Raw genomic sequence first — 20264 nt, forward strand, 5'->3', positions numbered from 1 at the left:
TCAACTCCGCTGCAGGACTGGGCAACCATTCCTGGCTGCACTCCCAGGGCTCAGTGCCAGGGGTGTTTTGGCTGGTTTGCCTGCTTGGCTGGACGCCGAGCGGCCGAGGCTTGATGTGCCCTGGGTGTCACTGTGCCTGAGGGACATTGAGGGATGGCCGTGGTAAAGCAGCCATCCTGATTCTGCCATCTGAGCACTGAACAGCTGTTTGTCCCTGTGAGGGCAGAAGATAGAGTGGTGCATCCCATGGGGTGCTGCAGAGTTGCTGGGAATACCAAAACTGACCTTACGGCAGCTGTGGTCTCCCTGTATGTGTTCCCAGCTCCCAACAGGAGGTGAAACTCTGATAAGTGGGAATGCTGCATCCCACTCTGAGGAAGAGCTTTGTTGACTGTCAGTGTTTCAGTCCCAGAATAGTCTGGCAACAGAGCAAATTGGCAGCTTGCAAGTGCTTGCAGGAGCCTCTTTGTGGACTTGGTTGCTTTTTGCTCCAAGATTTCAGCAGAGATTTCCACGGTTCCTCCCTTGCCCTTGTCCTGGCCCTTGCCCTTTCCCACCCTGTCCTTTGCAGTGCATCAATGTGCTAGTGTTTTATTGCTTCCCTTGCAGATTTTGGGCACTAGTGGAATTTATAGAATCATAGAATGGTTTGGGTTAGAAAGGACCTCAAAAATCATTTCATTCCAACCCCCAGCCATGGGCAGGGATGCCTTCCACTATCCCAGCTTGCTCAGAGCCACATCCAGCCTGGCCTTGGACACTGCCAGGGATCTAGGGGAAGCCACAGCTGCTCTGGGCAACCTGTGCCAGGGCTTCCCCACCCTCACAGGGAACAATTTTTTCCCAATATCCAGTCAGGATCAGATGCCTGGTGCCAAGGGGTTTCCTGCTGCCTGCATGCAATGTTAAGGTGTGTTTTCCTGTTAGCAGCATGTTGTCAGCCAGTGATTATCCCCCTGTCACTAAAGGCAGGGGCAGCACTGCTTTGAGCACTGAAATAGCTGCCTGTTGGGAGGATGGGAAAGGGAAGCTCAACAACATCACTACATCAGGAGAAACTATGAGTGCAGTCAGTTCTGACAGCGAGAAACCGTGTAGGTACACAACAAACAGTAGTAATGGGCTGCGTCTGTCTCCTCTAATGCTTTGCCTATCTGATCAGTTGTCAGCATCTGTTAATCTCTGCTGCCAGAGAACATGGAGACAGCTCTGGGGTTTGTGTTGGTAAGGGTGTGTGCTGTGTATAATTCACAGAGCCTTGTGGCAGCCGTAGCAATGCTGTGATCCACGCCAGGGAGCAGTGGGATACGGCTGCGTTATCTTCTGTGTTATCCAGGAGGAGTTTGGAGCCTTGCTGGCGTTACAGCAGGGGAGGGAACGTGTGTGGTCATGTTACCCTCAGCAGACATTTGCATCTGGCTCCTTGGAGCACCAGCTTGCTGGCCCACAGCCACACCTGCGTCTTGGGATCTTGTCAGGTCTTGCAGGCAGAGGAGCACCAGGCTAGGTCACAGTTCTTGGACAAAAAGCTTCCAGGGAACAGGCTGCTGATGCAGAGACACCACAGATGTCCTTGTGGTGCCCTGTAGGTTCTGACATGCATGCTGGGTGTGTTTCTCTTTTTCTGTTGTTACTTGGTATCTTCTGATTTCAAAAGAACACTACAACAATTCTAGTGTCAGTGAGAAATAAGTTGACTTTCCTCTCCCCCATACCGTGGCCAGTTGTAAAGGATTTGAAATGAGTCTTTTGAAAGCTGCAAAGGGGTATAGCATTGGTTGTTTATGAGATAAAAATTGCTCAGGCACAAGTTGAATATCCACCTGCACTGAACTTGGCTTTATCAGCAGTGTGGAGCTGTGCTTCAGATTTCTGGATGCTATTGCCACATGGAATGCTGTCTTTTTCCTCAATGCTGCTAAGTTCCCACAAGTGGGAAGTTCGCACTGGTGAGAAGTTCACACTAAGTGGAATGTGTGCTCTGCCTGGGTAGGCTCACCCCTTAAAATAGCCATGAAGACCAGAGTAACAGGAGCCCCAGCTCAGGTGAGCAACTTCTACCTAAGCCCTTCAGGGTGACTGGTTTACCTAAGCTGTTTCTTTTGATTTAATGCCCAGTTTACTTCACCTTCATGTGTGTCTTCAGTCAGGTTAGCTCTCTTGAGTTTGGCAGCTGGAATTAGGAAAATAATAGCTGTTTTGTAGCATATTATTGGCACACTGCTGTGTACAAGTTCAAAATTGTTGAATCCGCCTAAGATGGAAGTTTCCTACCTTGGCCCACAGTGCTGCAGTACTGGGAGTGCCTCTTGGGCAGAGTTGCCACAGGTTGAGGTGTTGTGTGAGTACAGAGCAAGTGGTCTCAGCTGTCAGAACCACTGCTGAGTACAGCCTGAGGAGTGTCTGTGGCATGGGAACTCACCAGCAACCATGTGGAGTTGTTTCCTCTGACTGGAAGGAGGACTGCAGCTGTCTGCCATGATCTGGCTCCTCAGTATTGGTTTCAGGCCTCAAGAATTCCTCTGTCCCATATCTGCTGGTTTTCCTCCTTCCCCCTGCAAGCTCCCTGGGCAGCCCAGGTAATGAGAATGCTGTCCTCTGTGCACAAGTCACTGGCCACTCACTGTAAGGCTGGTGAGGAATGTCTCCTCTTCAAGCCCTCAGGTGCATGGTTGGGTCAGGTTGGCTTCATTGCCTGTTTACTCAGCAGACGGCCTTTGGAGACACCCCAGGTACCAAATCACACCTCTTTCTTCCCTGCCAAGTGCACACTTGTGTTGAATCACTTCCTTCCACTCCTCATCAATGGTCAGGAGTGTGACATCAGCTCTTGTTTCATTAATACTAAACAATTGTCTTGTTCATGTTACTCTCCTAAGTCTTGATTTTTTAGACACCATAGTGCGACAGGGAATTAAACCCCTACTTTTTGGAAGGTTTTTAATTAGCTGACAGTATTGATTAAAATCTTGCAATCTGTAAAATACCTCACATCACGCTATTACGTCTTGGGCAATGCTCTGTTTTCTTTTTAAAGACAATTTAAATAGAATATTAGGGGAGAGGAAAAGAAAATCCACCCCAAACCAGAGCACAGAAATGGCAGTTCAGGATTCTTGACATTTCTCAGAAAGCTGCTTAAGATTATCTCCTTAAAATGGCAGATTTTGCCTGCAAGTCAAGTAGAGGAGCAGGAGCCGATATTTCATTAAAATACTAGGAGAAGCCTAAATGCATTTATGATCATTGAGACTTTTGCAGGAAACAGAAACTTAGAACTGCCAAAAGTTTTAATAAAGGGCAGAAAACCAATCCCAAAATCCAACAGCATGATTTAGATGCTTCCTCTGCCAGAAATCTTTGCTTGTTACCACATAGAGATTCCTGTTCTGGCTTTTTTTCCCTTTTGTTCTGTGTGTGCTTGTAAAAGCCCCAGCCTAAACTTCCCAACACTGGTCTGTGCTGCTCCCTCAGGTCCTGTCCCTGGTCACCAGAGAGAAGAGATCAGTGTCTGAAACAAACTAAATCATATTTCAGTAGTACAGGATTTCCAAGGTATTTCAGTACTTCCAAAGCTGTGGTGTACCAGGAGGGAGCACACTGGTGTTAAGGGATGCATCCTCGGCTAAATCCAGAGCCCCAGGGCAGCAGGGGAGGGGGATTCTGCCCCTCTGCAGCCAGCCCTGGGCCCAGCACAGGAGGGACAGGGAGCTGCTGCAGCCAGGCCAGAGCAGGGACACCAAGGGCATCAGAGGGATGGAGCAGCTCTGCTGGGAGGAAAGGCTGAGGGAATTGGGATTGTTCAGCCTGCAGAGGAGAAGGCTTTGGGGTGACCTCACTGTGACCTTGCAGAGCCTGAAGGGAGCCCACAGGAAAGATGGAGAGAGACTCTTGACAAGGGCCTGGAGTGACAGGACAAGGGACAATGGCTCCAGAGTGACAGAGGGTAGGGTTAGATTGGATATTGGGAAAAAATTATTCCTTGTGAGGGTGGTGAGGCCCTGGCACAGGTTGCTGAGAGAAGCTGTGGCTTCCCCTGGGTCCCTGGCAGTGTCCAAGGCCAGGTTGGATGGGGCTCTGAGCAACCTGGGCTAGTGGAAGGTGTCCCTGCCTGCGGCAGTGGGGTTGGAATGAGATGGGCTTTGATGTCCTTCCAACCCAAACCATTCTGATTCTATGATAGGAATTAATTTGCAAAAATAACAGAGTTTATCAACATGACCTGAACCTCTGTGAGGTAAATCACCATGGTAGCTGTGTCTTACCGGCAAAACTTTGAAGTGGATGAATCCATGTAGGTAAGGGGCAGGTTGGTACTGTAAGGAGAGTGGTGACTGAAGGGGTTTTGTAGCACTGCTGGAGGGGTGAGTGCAGCAATGGATTTTTCTGTGAGCAGTTCAATGTGCTTGCGATGCTGTCCCCATTTCTGTCCAGTGACTGAAGTGGCAGCCATGTAGAGCTGCCAAAATGCCCCTGCTGCAGCCTGTGTCCATGGAGTGGTAAATAAACATTGAGCTATCCCTGAGAGGAGCTGTACTGTGACACAAGCCCTGCATGAAGATGTGGGACAATTTCCATCCTGAAATAAGTGATGTTTCTTTTCCTAAACAGGGATAAAACTGTAGTTGTGTTGTTTATGTAAAGAAAACATTCATGCCAGTTTTGGATTTATTTTTCCCATGTTAAGCAGCAGGATCCTCGTGGCTGAGGCCTTGGCATCACCAGTGTCTTCTGCAAGCCCAAACTAGACTTGGCTCAGTGCTTTTTTATGTTCTACAGAGTTAGTGTAAGATCCTCCTCTAAGAGAGGATCCCTTCCTAACTTCAGCCAGGGACAAAAGGTCTTTAGTCCTTTAGAGCTAAATTTAACATCCCAGAAACCATCCCTCCAGTGCTGACTTAGTAAACACATGGAAAAATACTCAGCCCCAAAAAGGGAATCATAGGAGTCAATAGTTTAAAATAGTTATTTGTATGGATCTGTTATATATGAAGCAAGAACCAACATTTTAAAACTTACTTAGTGCTTGAGAACATGCAAGATTATCTCCAGGTAATCCCAGTGTCTCCATGTATACCACAAAGGGTTTGGCCTCACATGTTCACATGGTTGCTGAGGAAGCTGCTAGTTCATGATGAGAAAATGCAATAATTTATTTACTTCTGTTATTTGGGGTGGGGTTTTACATTCTTGTGGTTGGTTTGTTTCCTGTGGGGGTTTTTTGGCATGGTTATAGAGGACAGCTCTAGAATCATCCTTTTATTTCAATGGTTCCAAAAAGGTCTTTGATTGAAGCACTAAAGCTGGTACATCTTGTTAGCCACCCCCTATCGCTTTCCATGGCAACTTTTGCAGTGTTTGGGAGTTGGGTTGAGTTTTTCCCTTTGCCTCTTAAGAAAACCATTCAAGATGCTCAGCTCACCCCAATTAAACCACATAAGGGCTTTGCTGATGCTAATATACCTTGGTTTTGTCCCAGCCTCCTCCCTCCCATTGCCTTCATGCACTGGGCACTTCTATTAATCACAAATTCTCACTTGATGGCAGCAAGTCAGGTTGCATCCTGTGTTGTTCTTTGAGACCAGGATCTTCAGCCACAGCGGGGGACTGGAGGTGTACCCTGATTCCATTTGACCTTTGATACATCAATAACTCCTCCTTGGCCAGGTGGTATAGTGAAAATCAGCTTATGGTTAATATATACCTTTCTTTCTATGAGACTGAGTTGCCCCACCACCCCTGAGGTTGGGAAAGTGTGAAACACTTCGAGTGTCTGCTTCTTTTAGTATCAGATATCTAATTTGATTTGTATGCAAGTAGGAAAACTTTGAAGTGTGGTCGAAATACAAAGGGAAAAGTACTTCAAAGAAATGTAACATTATAAGTATATCTGATTCCTCAAGGTTTTTGAAGCTTTATCTTGAGATTATGTATTCAGGGGAAGATTTGTATGGAAATACTGAGGGTCATTAATGCATCCAAGCCTTTATGGGTGTTGGCCTTGAACTATTCTGTGCTAGTTTTTCTCTCACATGGTGGCAGGCGAGTGGTTCTTCTCCCATCTGTCTGCACTGCCAGTGTCCCTGACACAACAAAAGTTACCATGGTCTCTGAGGGGGAAGCCAAAGCAAAAGCTGATACAGAGTGAGACTTGTTCAGCACTGTTATCCCATGATCAGCAGAGATCTCTGGTGTGGCTGAATGAAACCACAGGATGTAAACTCCCCAAACTTCTGATTTGCAGTGGTTGCTCCACCGGGGTCCAAGGTGGTCCGTGGTGCTGGATTACAGGTTTCTAATAAATACTTTGAACTTTGGGAAAGTTCAGATCTTGGAGCTGAGCTTTGTTTTAGGGTTGGGCATCCACTCCTGTACAAACATGCCCAGCTGTGCTGGAGGAGAGTGGTTGTTATTTTTCCTTTTGGCAGAAAAGGATTCTGGCACTGAAGTTTTTAATTGCAGGAATTATATTAACAGTTCCCAGTGCTCAAGATGGGGGGTGTATGTGTGCAGGAGGCACTAATTAAATGTGTATAAATAATGGGCTTGGGAGCTTTTAATCCTAGATGTGTTATTCCATCCTTGCCATCATCTCTTACAGTGGAACTGTGGAAAGTAAGAGAACTATGAAGTTACACAAGAGCCCCTTTTTTCCCAATACAGCTTTGAAACATCAGTGGGGTTACTTTTGGTCTTCCTATGTCATAAAAGCATCTTTGAAATTATTCAGTGTTTTAATAAAAAAACTTAAAATATTATTAAAAACTTTATATTGTTTTTGAAGATTTATTTTAATTAGATCTGTAGGTCACGGGAACAGAAACAGTTAAGCAGTCTAGAATTTTTTTTCTCTATTACAGACTTAAATAAAGTCAGGTGATCTTACTTCCCTATGCCTTCCTTTCCTTCTATGCCTTACTGTATTTCATGTCAAATAAGGGCCTTTCTGTGTTTAAACTCTCAGGATATTCATAGATCACAAAACTTCCTTCAGCAACCCATGTGCCTCAATAATGCTGTTCTTTCTTAATGAAAACTAATACCCCAGTGGAATGGCTCCTCTGCAAGACCTTGAGTTTTAAGAGAGTTTCTGAGGTAAAACTGGCTTTCCAGAAGAGTCTGTAATTCTGACTGGTTTAAACACGTGGCAGATACTTAATAATGGAGAGGAGCAGTTCAGCTCTTGCATGTGATGGTATTTCTACATTATTGTTGTTGTTGTGGGATTTAGCCACACCTAAGTTCGCTTCAGATTTGTTGATTTGTATCGTGGCCCCACTGGTGCTGTGTGCTAACCCATCCACTGCTGACCCTATGCCTACAAAGAAAGTTTTGTAGCCCCTTGCTTCAATTAGACTGTTCTGGAGACCCAAACCAGGTGATTTATAGGGGTATTCACACTGAACTGCTGCAATTGCCCTGTAAACTGCTCTTAAAAGTTATCTTCTTCTCCATTTTAATGTGTTATAGCCCTGTCTGCTAAAAACACACACTACTGGTAAGGTCAGTAATAAACTACAGTTTATGGTGGTATCTAAAGAAACAGGCATTTTATCATTTCTCTATATAATAAAAAAAGAAATCATGCTTAGAATACCTGTCGTAATTCATTCCAGTCTCAGTACCTTGTTATCCCAGAGAAATCCATGTAGGTTTGCAGCAGCTGCAGTTCTGTCCCAGTTGGATATCAGACATCTCTCGATGCAAGCATGTCTTCATTTTCTGAGTGCTAAGATTTGTCTTCATCTCATGGACTGCTCATCTTCCTCAGTGCAAAGCCAGCATTTTCTGCTCGTCTTGCTGATGGGGCGGGGGGTGGGACATTCACTCTTCCTACCTAGGCCCAGAGGCTTGGCCATGGGATGGAGAGTGGCTGCTCCCTTCCATCCCTAGACCTTTCTCTCTTATTGGGGAAGCAGCAGAAAGAAGACATTTTCTTCTCTTCTGGTCTTTTTTCCCCCCAGCTGCTCTCCTCTTCCTGCTGCAGGAGCAAGAGGAGAGTGTAGGGCTGGGTCCAGTTGTGTTGAAAGCTCTGTTCTGCAGAGGCCACAGCTCTGGCTTGCTGCTGATCTCCTGCCTCCCTCTGCCTTGCTGGTGAATCCCCCTTACCCTTCAATATCAACCACAAATGTATGATCCTTACCTGTGTAGCCCTCCAGCCGACCCCAGCGTTTTTTCCATTCCCCTAGCACTGATATCTTTGTCTTGTGAGCTCCTCTGAGCCCCAGGCACAGCTCAGCCCCTGCTTCACTGAATTTTTTAGCCACGGGTGATGCTGGAAGCTGCAGGGCACCAGGACTGAAAATGTCTTTCTGCAAGGGATGGTGCAGAGGTGTCAGTCGTGCAAGAGCACGAGAGGTTGAGATGGGATGGAGAGGATAACATCTGTACCCTGAAGAGCCATCTGTAGGCTTCCAGGAGAAAGGAATGAACAGCAAAAGAGCTGATTCCTGTGTCCTGGCTGCTAAATTGCTTCTGGTGCTGAGGAGCAAAGCTGGCACAAGGGTAGGCAGGATACACGGCTCGCTGGCCAAGCAATGGTGTGGACAGCATATGATTCCTTAAGGCTGCACTGTAGTAGTAGTGGGGTTTTTGGGATTTGTTTGCTTGCTACTCACCAGTGCAGCATTCAGAAGAGAAAGGCCCTCTCTTGGAGCTGAGAGCACACAGCTTTTGTCCTTCATCTCTTGGCAATGGGACTTGGGTGTTGAAAAAGCAAGACAAAATCAACAGCACTCTGCTCCCTGGCTGAAAATAAAAAAGAATAAAAAGACTTTGCTTACTCCAACGTTACTGAACTCCCTGGGGCTATGCTTTCCCTCAGGATTGGAGAAGGGACATGGGGAAGAGAAGTGGTTGAGAGAAGGTGTGGGAAGGCAGCACTGGGAAAATGCCTTCTGTGTGTGTGTGTGTGCCTCTTCTTCACCCTAACATCAACGAGTGGCTCTGGAGCTGTGCAGTCAGCAGAGGCCGTGTCCCAGAGTAAGGAGAGGATGGTCCTGAGGGGATGAGGGACTGCATCCCAGCAGAGCCACGCTGCCTGGGCTGAGGCATCCCATTGTGGAGCAGCTGGGCAGTGCCTGGCTCTGCAGGGTCTGTGGCAGCTCTGGCTGGCTGTGGGATAGCACACTCCATCCACATTATCGAGCGTCAGAGGTCACTGTTTGAGGAGAACAAACACTTTTCAGAGTGTTTACCCGTGAGCCACTTGTCCCTTTTCAAAGCTGAGAACCAACACAAAATTTGAAGTCTGTGTTTTGAACCCACATCGAGTATTTCAGGAATGTCAGAGGTAGAATGTCCATTTTTGTGATTAAAGTCCATGTGCTGCCTGAAGCAACTTGTCTTGATGTGGACTCTCTCAGATTCCCAATTGTGCTACCTAAACAAAGGCTGTTGGTGAAGTTCCAGTGTGAGTTATTGGCGAAGGGCATCAGTTTAGGAGAAGATGAAGAGAGCCACAAGTTTTTGAGGAGAAAAAGAGAAAATCAGAGGGAAAGTTAGCCAATAATTTATTGTTTTTCACTTTTCTACTATTTTTACTCATTAAAATTCAGGCCCATTCTATTACATGGCAAACAAAGATTCCTTAACCAAGTTGCATTTTACTCTGCTTCATTTTTAAAATGCCAGGAGAGTTGAGATGGCAAATCGTGTTGTGGCAGTGGTGCAGTGGTGATACTGGCAGCCTCAGGTTCTCAGAGATTATGAGTCTTTGAAAAACAAAAGTATCCTCACACACAAACGTGTGCATCAGATATCACACTCTTGTTTCACGTATTACTCCTGAAAGGTAAATCTTAACACAGCAAAATCAGAGGCAGATAAAAGGGGAAGGATGCAATATATACACAGATTTTCCATGTGTAACAGTTGATGCTGCAAAATTACAAGGCGTTGGATTTTTTTGTTGTTTTCTACAGACACGTATTGAAACACCATTCAGGCTAAATATTTGATTTATTTATGGACTTTTTTGTATAAATAATAATATATAAATAAATAAAACCTTTATGTCCATATGGATTTTATGGTGCCCTCTACTTCTGCTTTGTGCAATGCCAACTCTGAAAGTGTGCATCTGGAAACCTTTAGACCTGAAGGTCCAAAATGGAGAGCCTAATCCTTTCAAACCTGCAGGCTTCTGAATCTAACCTTTGGATGCAGCTCATTGAAACAAAGTGGCACAAGCTATGAAATGGGATCTAAGCGTGTGTCAGCGCTCAGGACTAGGTGGGTTTTAAAGTATTTTTAAGAACTACCTTTTGGCCTGTCACCCAACAGTGCCCCTTTTGTTTTGTAGGCTGTGTGGCCACAGTCTGTCAGTAACATGTTGCTGGGGAATGTGAGGCATTTCCTTGCTTGTATTAGCAGTCTTGGAGTCAGGGATGAATATCTCATTTGTTTTTCTAATCAGTGGACCCAAGGAAAACAAGTGAGAAAATAATGTATTGGTTCTCAGGCTCTCTGAGGTGAGAAGTTGAAGACTATTAAATAGTTAACCGGTGAAACAGGAACAGCCTGAAGTGGTCTGTGGGGGGTGTTTGTTGTTTTGTTTTTTTACTTCATTTGACCTTGGATTGCTTGTGAGACAGGAGTGGAAGTGAGTCTGAAGAGGGTGTGCAGACAGGTATTAGCATCACACAGCTGCTGTGCAGGTGAGGCACTGCCTCCCTGTCATCCAGCATTCAGAGCCCACGAAACAACACCCCCTGTCAGTGTAAAACCCGGGTTTTTAAATTTCCTTTCAATTGCAACAACAACAACAACAACAAAAGAGCTGCTGGAGTAGGATAGCAGAGATAAGCAACCAGAATGATTTCAGTGCTGGAGACCCAAATAAAGGGTTTGTTTTGTAAATGGATATGAATCTAAGCCATAAACCTTGACTCAGAGACTTCAGGTGTTTACATAAGCTGTTTGTTGTGTATGCATCTCTGTCAAAGGATCTCAAGGATGCTTATCTTGTTGAGGCTGAGCTTTTGATTTATGACCAGAGCATTTAACAAATTTTAAGGCAAAGTGCAGAATGTGACTCAACTGGTTTGTAGTAAAAGTTGTGTGATTTGAGGTAAGTTTTTCCCAGGTATAAACATTTACATTTTGGGAGGACTTCTGTGTTTTTGCTCTTAAAGTACTTTAAAGTAATTTCTGCAGCTTGAAACCTTTTATCTCGAGAAGTTTCTTACGTGCTATGGGATGGGCTTTTATCCTCAGTGTGCTTCCATTCATTTTTATCAGTTAAAGGAAATAAATAGCATTTGTTGTATAATAAAGAAATAATGAAATTCAGGGAACAAAGAAAGGATCTAGACCTAGGGAACAAAGGGACATTTGTTGCTTTTTTTGTAGTCCTGCGTAATAGGGGAGCAGTATTGCTTTGATGTCATTGACTACAGCTCAGCAAATTAAAACAGAATTTTATTTATAAAAATAAATAGACATTATCAGTTTAAAGTAAGCCTTTTCCAGTATTTGGGTTGTTTTTATCCAAAATAATGTTATGGATACACCTGGCTCCACATGGTGACCTTAGATAAGGGGGACAATGTCTGAATTACTTGCCCAAAAGCGTATCTGGGACCATACTAGATTCCCATTGCTTCCTCAAACTAAGATACTTCTCTATATTATTCCCATTGAGGTATTTCCAGCATTTCCTAATTTGACTTTTTAAATTTAATTTGTTGTTTTATTTCAAAACACGAGAGCAATGTATTCAACTAGAATCCATTTTCTTTTTTAGTTTCTTCTCCCAGGCCTGGAAGGAATGAAATGGAGTCGTCATTTAAATGAGAAAAAATGTTAATGACTCCAAGTGTAAATTACCCGAATATATTCATTAGTAAGTGTTAAACTGCTACCGACTGGTGCCACTGTCGTTGAGCATCTTCAAAACATCCCATGAGTAACTGTGCCAGGGATTTGGATTGAATTAATTTGAAACTGTTTGCAATTGTGATTGAAATGTATTTTGTAAATAAGTCTCTGTGTGTTTGTGTTTCTCTTCTGGCCTGCCAGAAAAAGCAGAAATAGATGTGTCTGAAATGGCATTTTTCTTCTTGGAATAGAGCTTTATTTTGTGAAAGTTAATTGCTAAGGATGTATTCTTTTATTGCAGTGAGGCAAAAAAGATGAATTCAGAAGTTGCTTTAGACCTCTTGTGCAGTCATCTGGTACACGTAGGACTGAGAATGCAGGACATGGATTTTGACAGCATTTAGGGTCTTACTTTTGCAGTGGATAAGGTTCTTTCCCCCCACCCTCCCCAGAAAAGATGACTGTAACTTCTTAGCTTTTTCATTTTACTTTTGTGGTAGGCTGCTCTGAGGTGACAGCCAACTCTTGGGGGTCCTCTTTTACTCTCAACAGCTCTCAGAAACAAGCCCTAATCAAGGGTTTTAATTTCTGTGTATCAGAATTTCCTGGCTTAAGGAGTGTTATGTGTGAATGGGAGAAATGGGAAACTTAAGTCATCCATCTTATTGCATCATGTCATAAAAATAATCTGTAGCTGATGCTTTATTTCCCAACGCTGAGCATTTGCAGCCCATGTGCACAAAGAGGAAGGCGAGTGGGACAAAAGGGCAGCCCTCCCTTCCTCAGAGTGGTGACATCCAGGGCACAGTGTGTCCTCTGGGCCTTCAGACCTGCCAGCAGGCAGCTGAGTCCCTTTAACTCGCTGAACCTCTGGGCTTTAAAGCGTGGTGTGCTTTGCAGGTGGAGATCCAGAATGAGACCACCCCCAAAATAACAGAAATATGGGCTCAAAGATGTTGCCCCTCGATGCCTCTGTGTGTGCTGTTTGATCTAGGAAAGAGGCAGCCTCTGGGTGGGAAAACCATCATTTCCTACATATGTAAAATGCTTAAGCACTTTTTTTTTCCTTCTTTTTTGAAGTCTGCCATCCTAATTAAATATGAGATTTTGAAATCCATATCCAGGTAGCTTTCCTGTTTGCATCCAACAGACTGCACTTCCATTCACAGAGCCCCTTGTTGGGTTTTTTTTCCAGCTTTCCTTGTGTTTATTTGCAGGGCAGCGTTTTGTTTTCTCTGTAAGCCGTTTGGAATACGTCTTCACCAGTGCTGTAGCCAGAGGGTTTGTATGTCATTCAAAAATAAAAATAAAAAATCTCCACCTACTGAAAAGTGAACAGCACAGCCCTAGCAACCGGCTGGTGCGTTTGAACCAGAGGAAGGGACATTAAACAAGTAAGACCATGTTATGTCTTCTCTGTTACAGCCAGGGATGTGGTAGAAATTCCAGCTAGTGATAAGATTAATCATAAATGATAGTGGAGAAAGCAGCATTTGTATTTTATTTTTGGTTTTTTTAATGGTGGGTTGCATAAATACAGGCTTGACGAAGCAATGCTTGTTCTTGTCGGCATGAGCGAGGTATTCAGCTGGGAGCTCTAAAAGGGGGATCTGCCTCTGTACAAACAGCCCCCCACACCCCACCTGGCACTGGTTGTGCACACAGGAAGGTAAGTGTTATCATTTTCTTGGAAAGCAAGAGAAAACTTATTTTAAATCGTCTGTCAGGCAGGGCACTGTCAGTACTTTCCTCTCAGGTTGTGTTGTCAGTGACGTTATGCCAGGGGTCGATTTCATGTATCTGCCTCTCTGTCTCCTGTGTGCACCTTGATGTATCATTCATCTGCCCTGCCATAGATATATCTGTGTTAAAATGATGATTTTCCCCTTCCTGCTTTTGTGGATAAAGGGAATTTAAACTGCTTGTCATCATTAGCTACGCATTGTTTTCCTGAAGAGCTCCATTGCACTCCTCCAGGATGGATTTTTGTTCGTGTTACCTGTGTGGTTTCCTTAATCTCTGCCAAGAAAAAAACCCCAAAGCCACAAAGTTTTCTGTTAGGTTTTATTTGTATTTGTACCAAAGCCATAAAGAGGAAAGAGTGGAACATATATATTCAATATATACTGCATCAGTGGCCAGCTGAGCTTCTCTCTAAGTTCATGAAGTCAGAGGGTGCCCTTCACGAGGCACAGGGATTAATCTTCTGCTGTTTTATTGTTGTCCCCTTTCCTATAGTCCACAGAGGGCTGTTGATTGCTCATTCGTGCTTCTTTGGCTCCCTCTGCACCTCCCCTTTCCACCCTCTTCCTACTGTCTTTTCTGGTTCCATGCAGTTTGGTCCTTTGCTCCCCTGGTGTATGAGGTCCTCTTTGCCCTCTGCCCACCCCTCCCCATGTGCCGGTGATAGTCGTGCAAAGACCAAAACCAATTCTACACCTTCTCTAGGGAAGGATACTTCCAGTATTTTTTTTCTATCACAGCAAGTTTACTTCCTGACTGCTGGATGTGCTGCACTGTGCTGGGAAGGTGGCCAGAGCAGGATGTGCTGTTCCAGGCTAGCTTTCAATGACCATTTTTAGGACCAAATAACCAGGGAAATGGGATTTTGTTGCATCATCCCCAGCTGTTCAACTTGGGGGCTTTTTGTTCTTTTTGATTTCACCTTTCCAAGTTTCTCAGCTGTGAGCTTGGTCAGGCTGCTAACAGATGCTCCATGAGTGGTGGGAGAGCTTTTGGGGGTCTGTGTATTTGCAAGGTCTTGCTTCAGTAAGTTTTATGTTAAAATTTCTCCCTGCTGCTGTCAGCAGTGCAGCTCCTTTGGGTGTAGCAGTGGAGGAAGCTCTGTGCAAAGCAGCATGCCTTTCCCTGGAGGAAAGGCACCCTGGAAAGGTAACCTGGAGGTCTCTTGGATGCTGTTGGTACCACCATCTGCTCCCATCAGTAGAGCTGTCTTAGGGATTTCTGACAACCATGGACAAACCCCTTGTTTAGGAAAAGCAAGGAATGCTTTTTGCAAACAGGAGGGTTGGTTGTACCTGGATGAAGTCCAAGGATGGTGATTTTTCTGTGCCTACGAGCCATGGCTCTATTGTACAAGTACAAATTAGCAGTTCCTTGTCCTCAGTTCTTGCATTTCCTAGCCAGAAGGTGAGAGTCAAGGGGTGTACTGTGAACAAATGTGGTTAGGGAGCACTCTGTTCATAGGTTTTTCCTACCAGCCTCCAGGACTATGTTTAATGCTTGATCATCAGCTGCACTGATCTTACTGATGCTGAGGTGGGAGGGCACCACTGGAGGTCTCAAGCTCAGCCCCTGCCCAAAGCAGGGATGCTCAGAACAGCCTGTGCCATGCAGGATCCAGTTGGTCTGTGAGTAGCTCCAAGGTTGGAGACCCCAAAAAGGCAACCCTTTCTATTACTTGCCATCCTCATAGTAAAAAAAAACCTGTTAAAAAATGATTTATTTTTATTTAGGCTTTTTCTTCTCCCCCCTTTTTAATTCTAAGTGAACATCCCTGTGTTTTTACTTGTGCCCATTGCCTCTTGCCACGACACTGGGCACCACTAAGAGCCTGACTCTGTCTTCTTTACTCACCCCGTGAGGTGTTCCTGCACTTTGAAAAGCTCATGTGCACTTCTGATTCCCAAACATTGATTGGTTTCTGTGGGTTTGTGGTTGCTTTGTGCTGTTGGTCTTTTTCCACTTAGAGCTGTGAGGAATCACTGTTTTGCCTGGGGCTGCAGAAGCCCCGGGCTTTCTCATGTGTTCTTTGCCCTTTGAGGGAAATGCACAGCAGATTGTTCACACTCTGCCTTCATAGACACCCATATTTGAGCAGGACCTGATATCAGAGCCAGGAAATCTTAAGCAGTTAAAAAAAGAGACAGTCTTCAGTGTTTTCCAAGTGAATGTGCGTGCAAAAGCTGCATTTTCTGCTCATTTTTATCAGATGTGGAGGCACTGAACCAGTTGTCTTGTGGGATCTGCATATTCTGGCAGGTCTTATACTGATTGAAGCTGAATGTTTACATTGTGTTTAAAATTGGGGGCTTCCTCCTTGAAGGCTGAAAGTCTTTAGTTACGATGCTACTGCATTTTTTAAGATTTGCAACATCTTCACTTACAGGTATTTTGACTGTTTAAAGTTCTCTTGGTTTTCCTGACTCTGACAACCATGTAATAAAACCAGGCATTTGCCAAAAGCACAGCAGTCTTTGTGCTGTTGTTCAAAGGTTACCTTAGGGTTTGGACCTACTTCATGTAATAAAAATGTTGTTGTGGAAGATGAAATGTTTGTTGGCATTTTAAGGATAACATTTCAGCAGGCTGGCTGGCAGCCTCCAATAAGAGCTACTTCCCAGCTGCATCAGACCAATAAGGTGACTTGTAGGAGGGAAAAATCAGTTTATAACAGGGATTTTTGTTAAGGTTTGTTTTTTAGTAGATTCTTTTCCAGGACTTATGCCAGAGATACGGTGAACTGCTTTCTTAATTGCTCATGTTGGGGCAAATGTCAGCAGTGGTGCAGCCTAATACAAAAACCAAATGGCAGGGCATGCAAAGGTTAAAGCGAGTTTTCCTTCCTGGTGTTTGTTTAGCTTTGTTCTCTAGCTGTATTTATAGCAGAAGCAGTCTCATGTGCATTAGATTAAAGCCAAGGCAGTCTGGGTGGTGTTGGTGGTTTGTGTGTCTGTAGTGGTGGGCTGGAGGAAGTGGAGATGCCTCTGACCCCTGCAGCTCCACTTCAGCCAAGTTCTTAAGCACCTGCTTAAATTGTAGTGCATCAGGATTTCTGGTTTACTAGCTCACCTACAAGCAGCGTGTTGGGCAGGCTTGCTTTTCCAACCTGTTGAAAATACTTCTTTGGGGACCACTTCTGGCTTGTAGAAGTTTGGGAGTGAGATCACATTGCATTGTAATGATGTGAATCTGCTAAACTCAGAGCAGGGATAGTCCATACATGCACACTGCCTTCAGTGAGCTGTGGGCATCTGAGAGATCCTGCCTGTAGGCAGACAGTTCCATACCAGGAACTTCTGGATTGTCAGACATCCAAAAATCTCAGACAACTGGTCAGACTTTTTCTGTTTCTTGGGGAGAAAATTACAGCAGACACACGTCTGGTTTACTGCTGAGTTGCAGCTCCCTTTTACTGATGGAAGGCCTGTATCTTCTCTGTGAGCTTCCTGGAAGTGCCATGTGGGATTTCAAAGGAGTTCTGTGGGATGCCCTGTCAGTGGCATGGACCTGTGGGCAGAGCAGGCCATGGGCCACTAGAAATTGGGTCATCAGGTCACTGCTTTGGTTCCTCAGTCCCAGTCCATGCCTCCTGGTGAATACCTCTGGGTTTTATTGGGATCAGTAAATAATCTTTTTGATCTGACAACAGTGATGCCTGAATTCAGAGAACACGCAGTGAAATTAAGTTCTCTTTTGCAGGTTAAATTGCAGACTTGAGGCTCTGGACCAGCTCATACCATCGACGTTTTACTCCTCCTTGGGTGTAGCTGGGGATTTGTTCCTGAGAAAAGATGATGAGTGATGCAAGCGACATGCTCGCTGCGGCCCTGGAGCAGATGGATGGCATTATAGCAGGTAAATACCTGGGGCAGGTGTTTATTTTGCTTTTTGGGTCCTGCTTTCTCCACTGGGAAGACAGAGTTCCAGGTGGAGAAGGGAATACACTGGGCATTGCTTTTGGTGCCTTCCATTACAGCTTAGAGTTAACAAATAACCGTGGTGGAGGGATTGCACAGATTCTTACAGAATCTGTGTATTGGGTTTTTTTCTACCCTCTCTCAAAGGGCTGCTGGAAGTGGCTGAGTGATGCAGTTCAGCTCCTGCTGGAGCACCAGGAGAGTCAAGCACAAAAGTGGCTACTCTGAACTTCCCTCAGCTCAGAAGAGTTAAAACATTAATTGAATTTTCCTTTTTTTTTTCTTTTCAAAATTGGAATGCCTTGGGTCCAAATGTTTGATTTGGAGCTGCCTTGAACATTTGGATTTTTTATAAGTACCTGTAAATTGTAAGTTGCCCAGTGAGAGGCATCGCAAAGAACACAACCTCTGCTTTTAAGCTGAGTCTAGTGACTTAGAAAATAATATAAATACCCAACACATAGGCGGGGAAGATTAAGAAGTCAATAGTCAAAAAATACCCTCGCAACTATATCAACACAGTTATAAAATTTTTAGTAGTTCCACTTAAGCAGTTTTCCTTAGGGAAAAAATAATCACATAGTGTGTGCTTTGTTTGAACAATGACTCTTCTCTGCCTAAAGATATTAAGGACATATAGCAGGAACACATGTAAAGGGGATTCAGTTTGATCATGATGATCTCTAAAAATACATGTAAGCTGTGACTTCAGTAATTTCCATAAGTAGACACTGGTATTTGGATCCGATCATGTATTTGTGTTTCCAAGAGCCCAAGTTGGTTATGGCAGGATGAGGTTTAATATGAAAACAAAATGTGATATTGGAAGATTTAAGTCATCACGGACTTCGTTTACCCATGTCTGTGAATAGATCTATAAAGGAATATAACAAAGGAATATCAGCTCCTGTGCTATTGAGGTTATTTTTCTCTTTATTGTTTTCAGTAGGAATTTAGCAGAATACTTGGATTTTTGTGACTTGCCAGATGGGGTGAATGAAAGTTCATGGAAGTGCATATGTAGCATATTCTTGTAGTTTCTGAAAGTTGACAGCACAAATGAGGGTCTGTCATGAACACGTCTCATTGTGCCGAGGTATTACAGAATTAAGGTCACAAATCAGGGTACTGGAATTACAGTTGGAATTAGCTAGGTTGGCTTAAGTCAACCTTAATCCTAAATTCATAGTTTCCTTTCTTACTTAATATATAGCAACTTCTAATGTAGGTCAAATATGCATCCTGTGAGTTTATGCAAATGAGAGATTTTTCTCTTTATTAACATGCAAATGTCAGTGCTGCTGTGTCAAATTGCTGGGTTTAAAATTTTTTCCTGTGGAGAAGATTTGGTCTCTAATTTATCATCATCTTTTTTATTATTTTAAAAAATTTCTGGTGCCTTGGAGCAGCATAACATATTCCTGCATGGAAAACACAGGGCATGGTTTCCACTGAACACCGTCACTGGAATGTGACTTGGATCATTCAGGGCCTGCAGGGTGACTCAAGGATGTTCCATCCTTGGCAGCACCTTCTGCCTTGGGAATTCATCCCAGGGAGCGGGAGCCCAGTCCGTGCCTCAACCCCATGGGCAGGCTGTGGCATTCGCATTCCCTGAGGGCCAGCCCACCTCGTTCCTGCTGGAGCTTCCCTCCCCAAGCACCAGTGCTGAGTTTGGTTGGGATAAACCCTGCCAGGAACAACCCCCATCCTTTCCCAGCCTCAGGGTGCACCCAACCCTCCTCCCGTGCCTGACCCCCTGTGCCGTTTTGCTCCCTGCAGGTTCCAAGGCACTGGAATACTCTAATGGCATCTTTGACTGCCAGTCCCCCACCTCTCCATTCATGGGGGGCCTGCGGGCGCTGCACCTCGTGGAGGACTTGCGGGGCTTGCTGGAGATGATGGAAGCGGACGAGAGAGAGGGGCTGCGCTGCCAGGTCCCAGACTCCACGGCGGAGGCTCTCATCGAATGGCTCCAAAGTCAAATGGTGCAGTTCCACCTTGTTTTACCTCTACCAGGCTCATTTTGGGTGTTGGCTAGACTGGCTCTGCTTCACACAGCTGTTTATAAAGCTTAGAGTGGGTATCAGGGAAGAGATTTTAGGTTGGAGATACTGGTGTGGAGTCTTGGAAAAGCTGTTGCTGAAATGCCTTGTGCAGTGGGTTGGCCTTTGCTGTCTTTGATGTACCACTGTGCCTCAGTCTAGGGAGCAAACAATACTTGGTAACTGCAGTTTCATCTCAGAGGGCTGGGGAAGGACTTTTTTCTAAGAATCAGATGTTTAAGTGGGAGAAAAGAAGTAGTTTTGAATACTTTTCAGTAAAAAGCCTTTTTGGCTGCATTTTTTCTATGGGGATCAGTGTTATCTGGGCTTCCTTACATGATTTATAACATAAGGGAGTGGTGTAAGCTCTGCATCCCTTTAATCTGGATACCTAACCAAACTTAAATATTCTGTGTTTGTGAAATGGCCGATTTTGTCACCTTACTTTAAAAATACACAAAAATATACCTGACAAGGCAATTCTTACCCCAAGACTTTGTTTTCCCAAAAAACCCAAAGATTATCCAAGTGCAGGTTACCCAAAGACTGCCCTGGGAAACAAAATGTGTACTTACCAAAAGGTGAATTAAAACAGCATCATTTTTGAAGAATCTGCTGGGTTTGCCTCCAGGTGCCCTGTGACTGGTGGCTTCCAGGCAAGGCCAAGGAAGAGTCCTTGTGCTCCTGGTGTGTGGCAGGGTTTGTGTTGTGGAGGTTTGGGTGTGTGCAGGTTTTGGGG

General features: G+C 44.6%; 1 protein-coding gene across 9 annotated transcripts in view; it reads left to right on the top strand.

Annotated features, from left to right (window-relative positions):
* The window catches only part of PPFIBP1 (PPFIA binding protein 1), a 101852-nt gene that overhangs the window by 37656 nt on the left and 43932 nt on the right, over positions 1 to 20264 (top strand). For all 9 annotated transcript variants that reach the window (XM_063395473.1, XM_063395478.1, XM_063395477.1 and 6 more), the window contains 2 exons: positions 17263 to 17418; positions 19263 to 19468. In XM_063395473.1, coding sequence (XP_063251543.1) covers positions 17355 to 17418; positions 19263 to 19468 — 270 coding nt within the window. In that variant the 5' untranslated portion in view covers positions 17263 to 17354. The remainder of the gene's footprint in view (positions 1 to 17262; positions 17419 to 19262; positions 19469 to 20264) is intronic.

Source organism: Prinia subflava, chromosome 4 (genome assembly GCF_021018805.1).
Source record: "Prinia subflava isolate CZ2003 ecotype Zambia chromosome 4, Cam_Psub_1.2, whole genome shotgun sequence".
NCBI classification, from domain to species: Eukaryota; Metazoa; Chordata; class Aves; order Passeriformes; family Cisticolidae; genus Prinia; species Prinia subflava.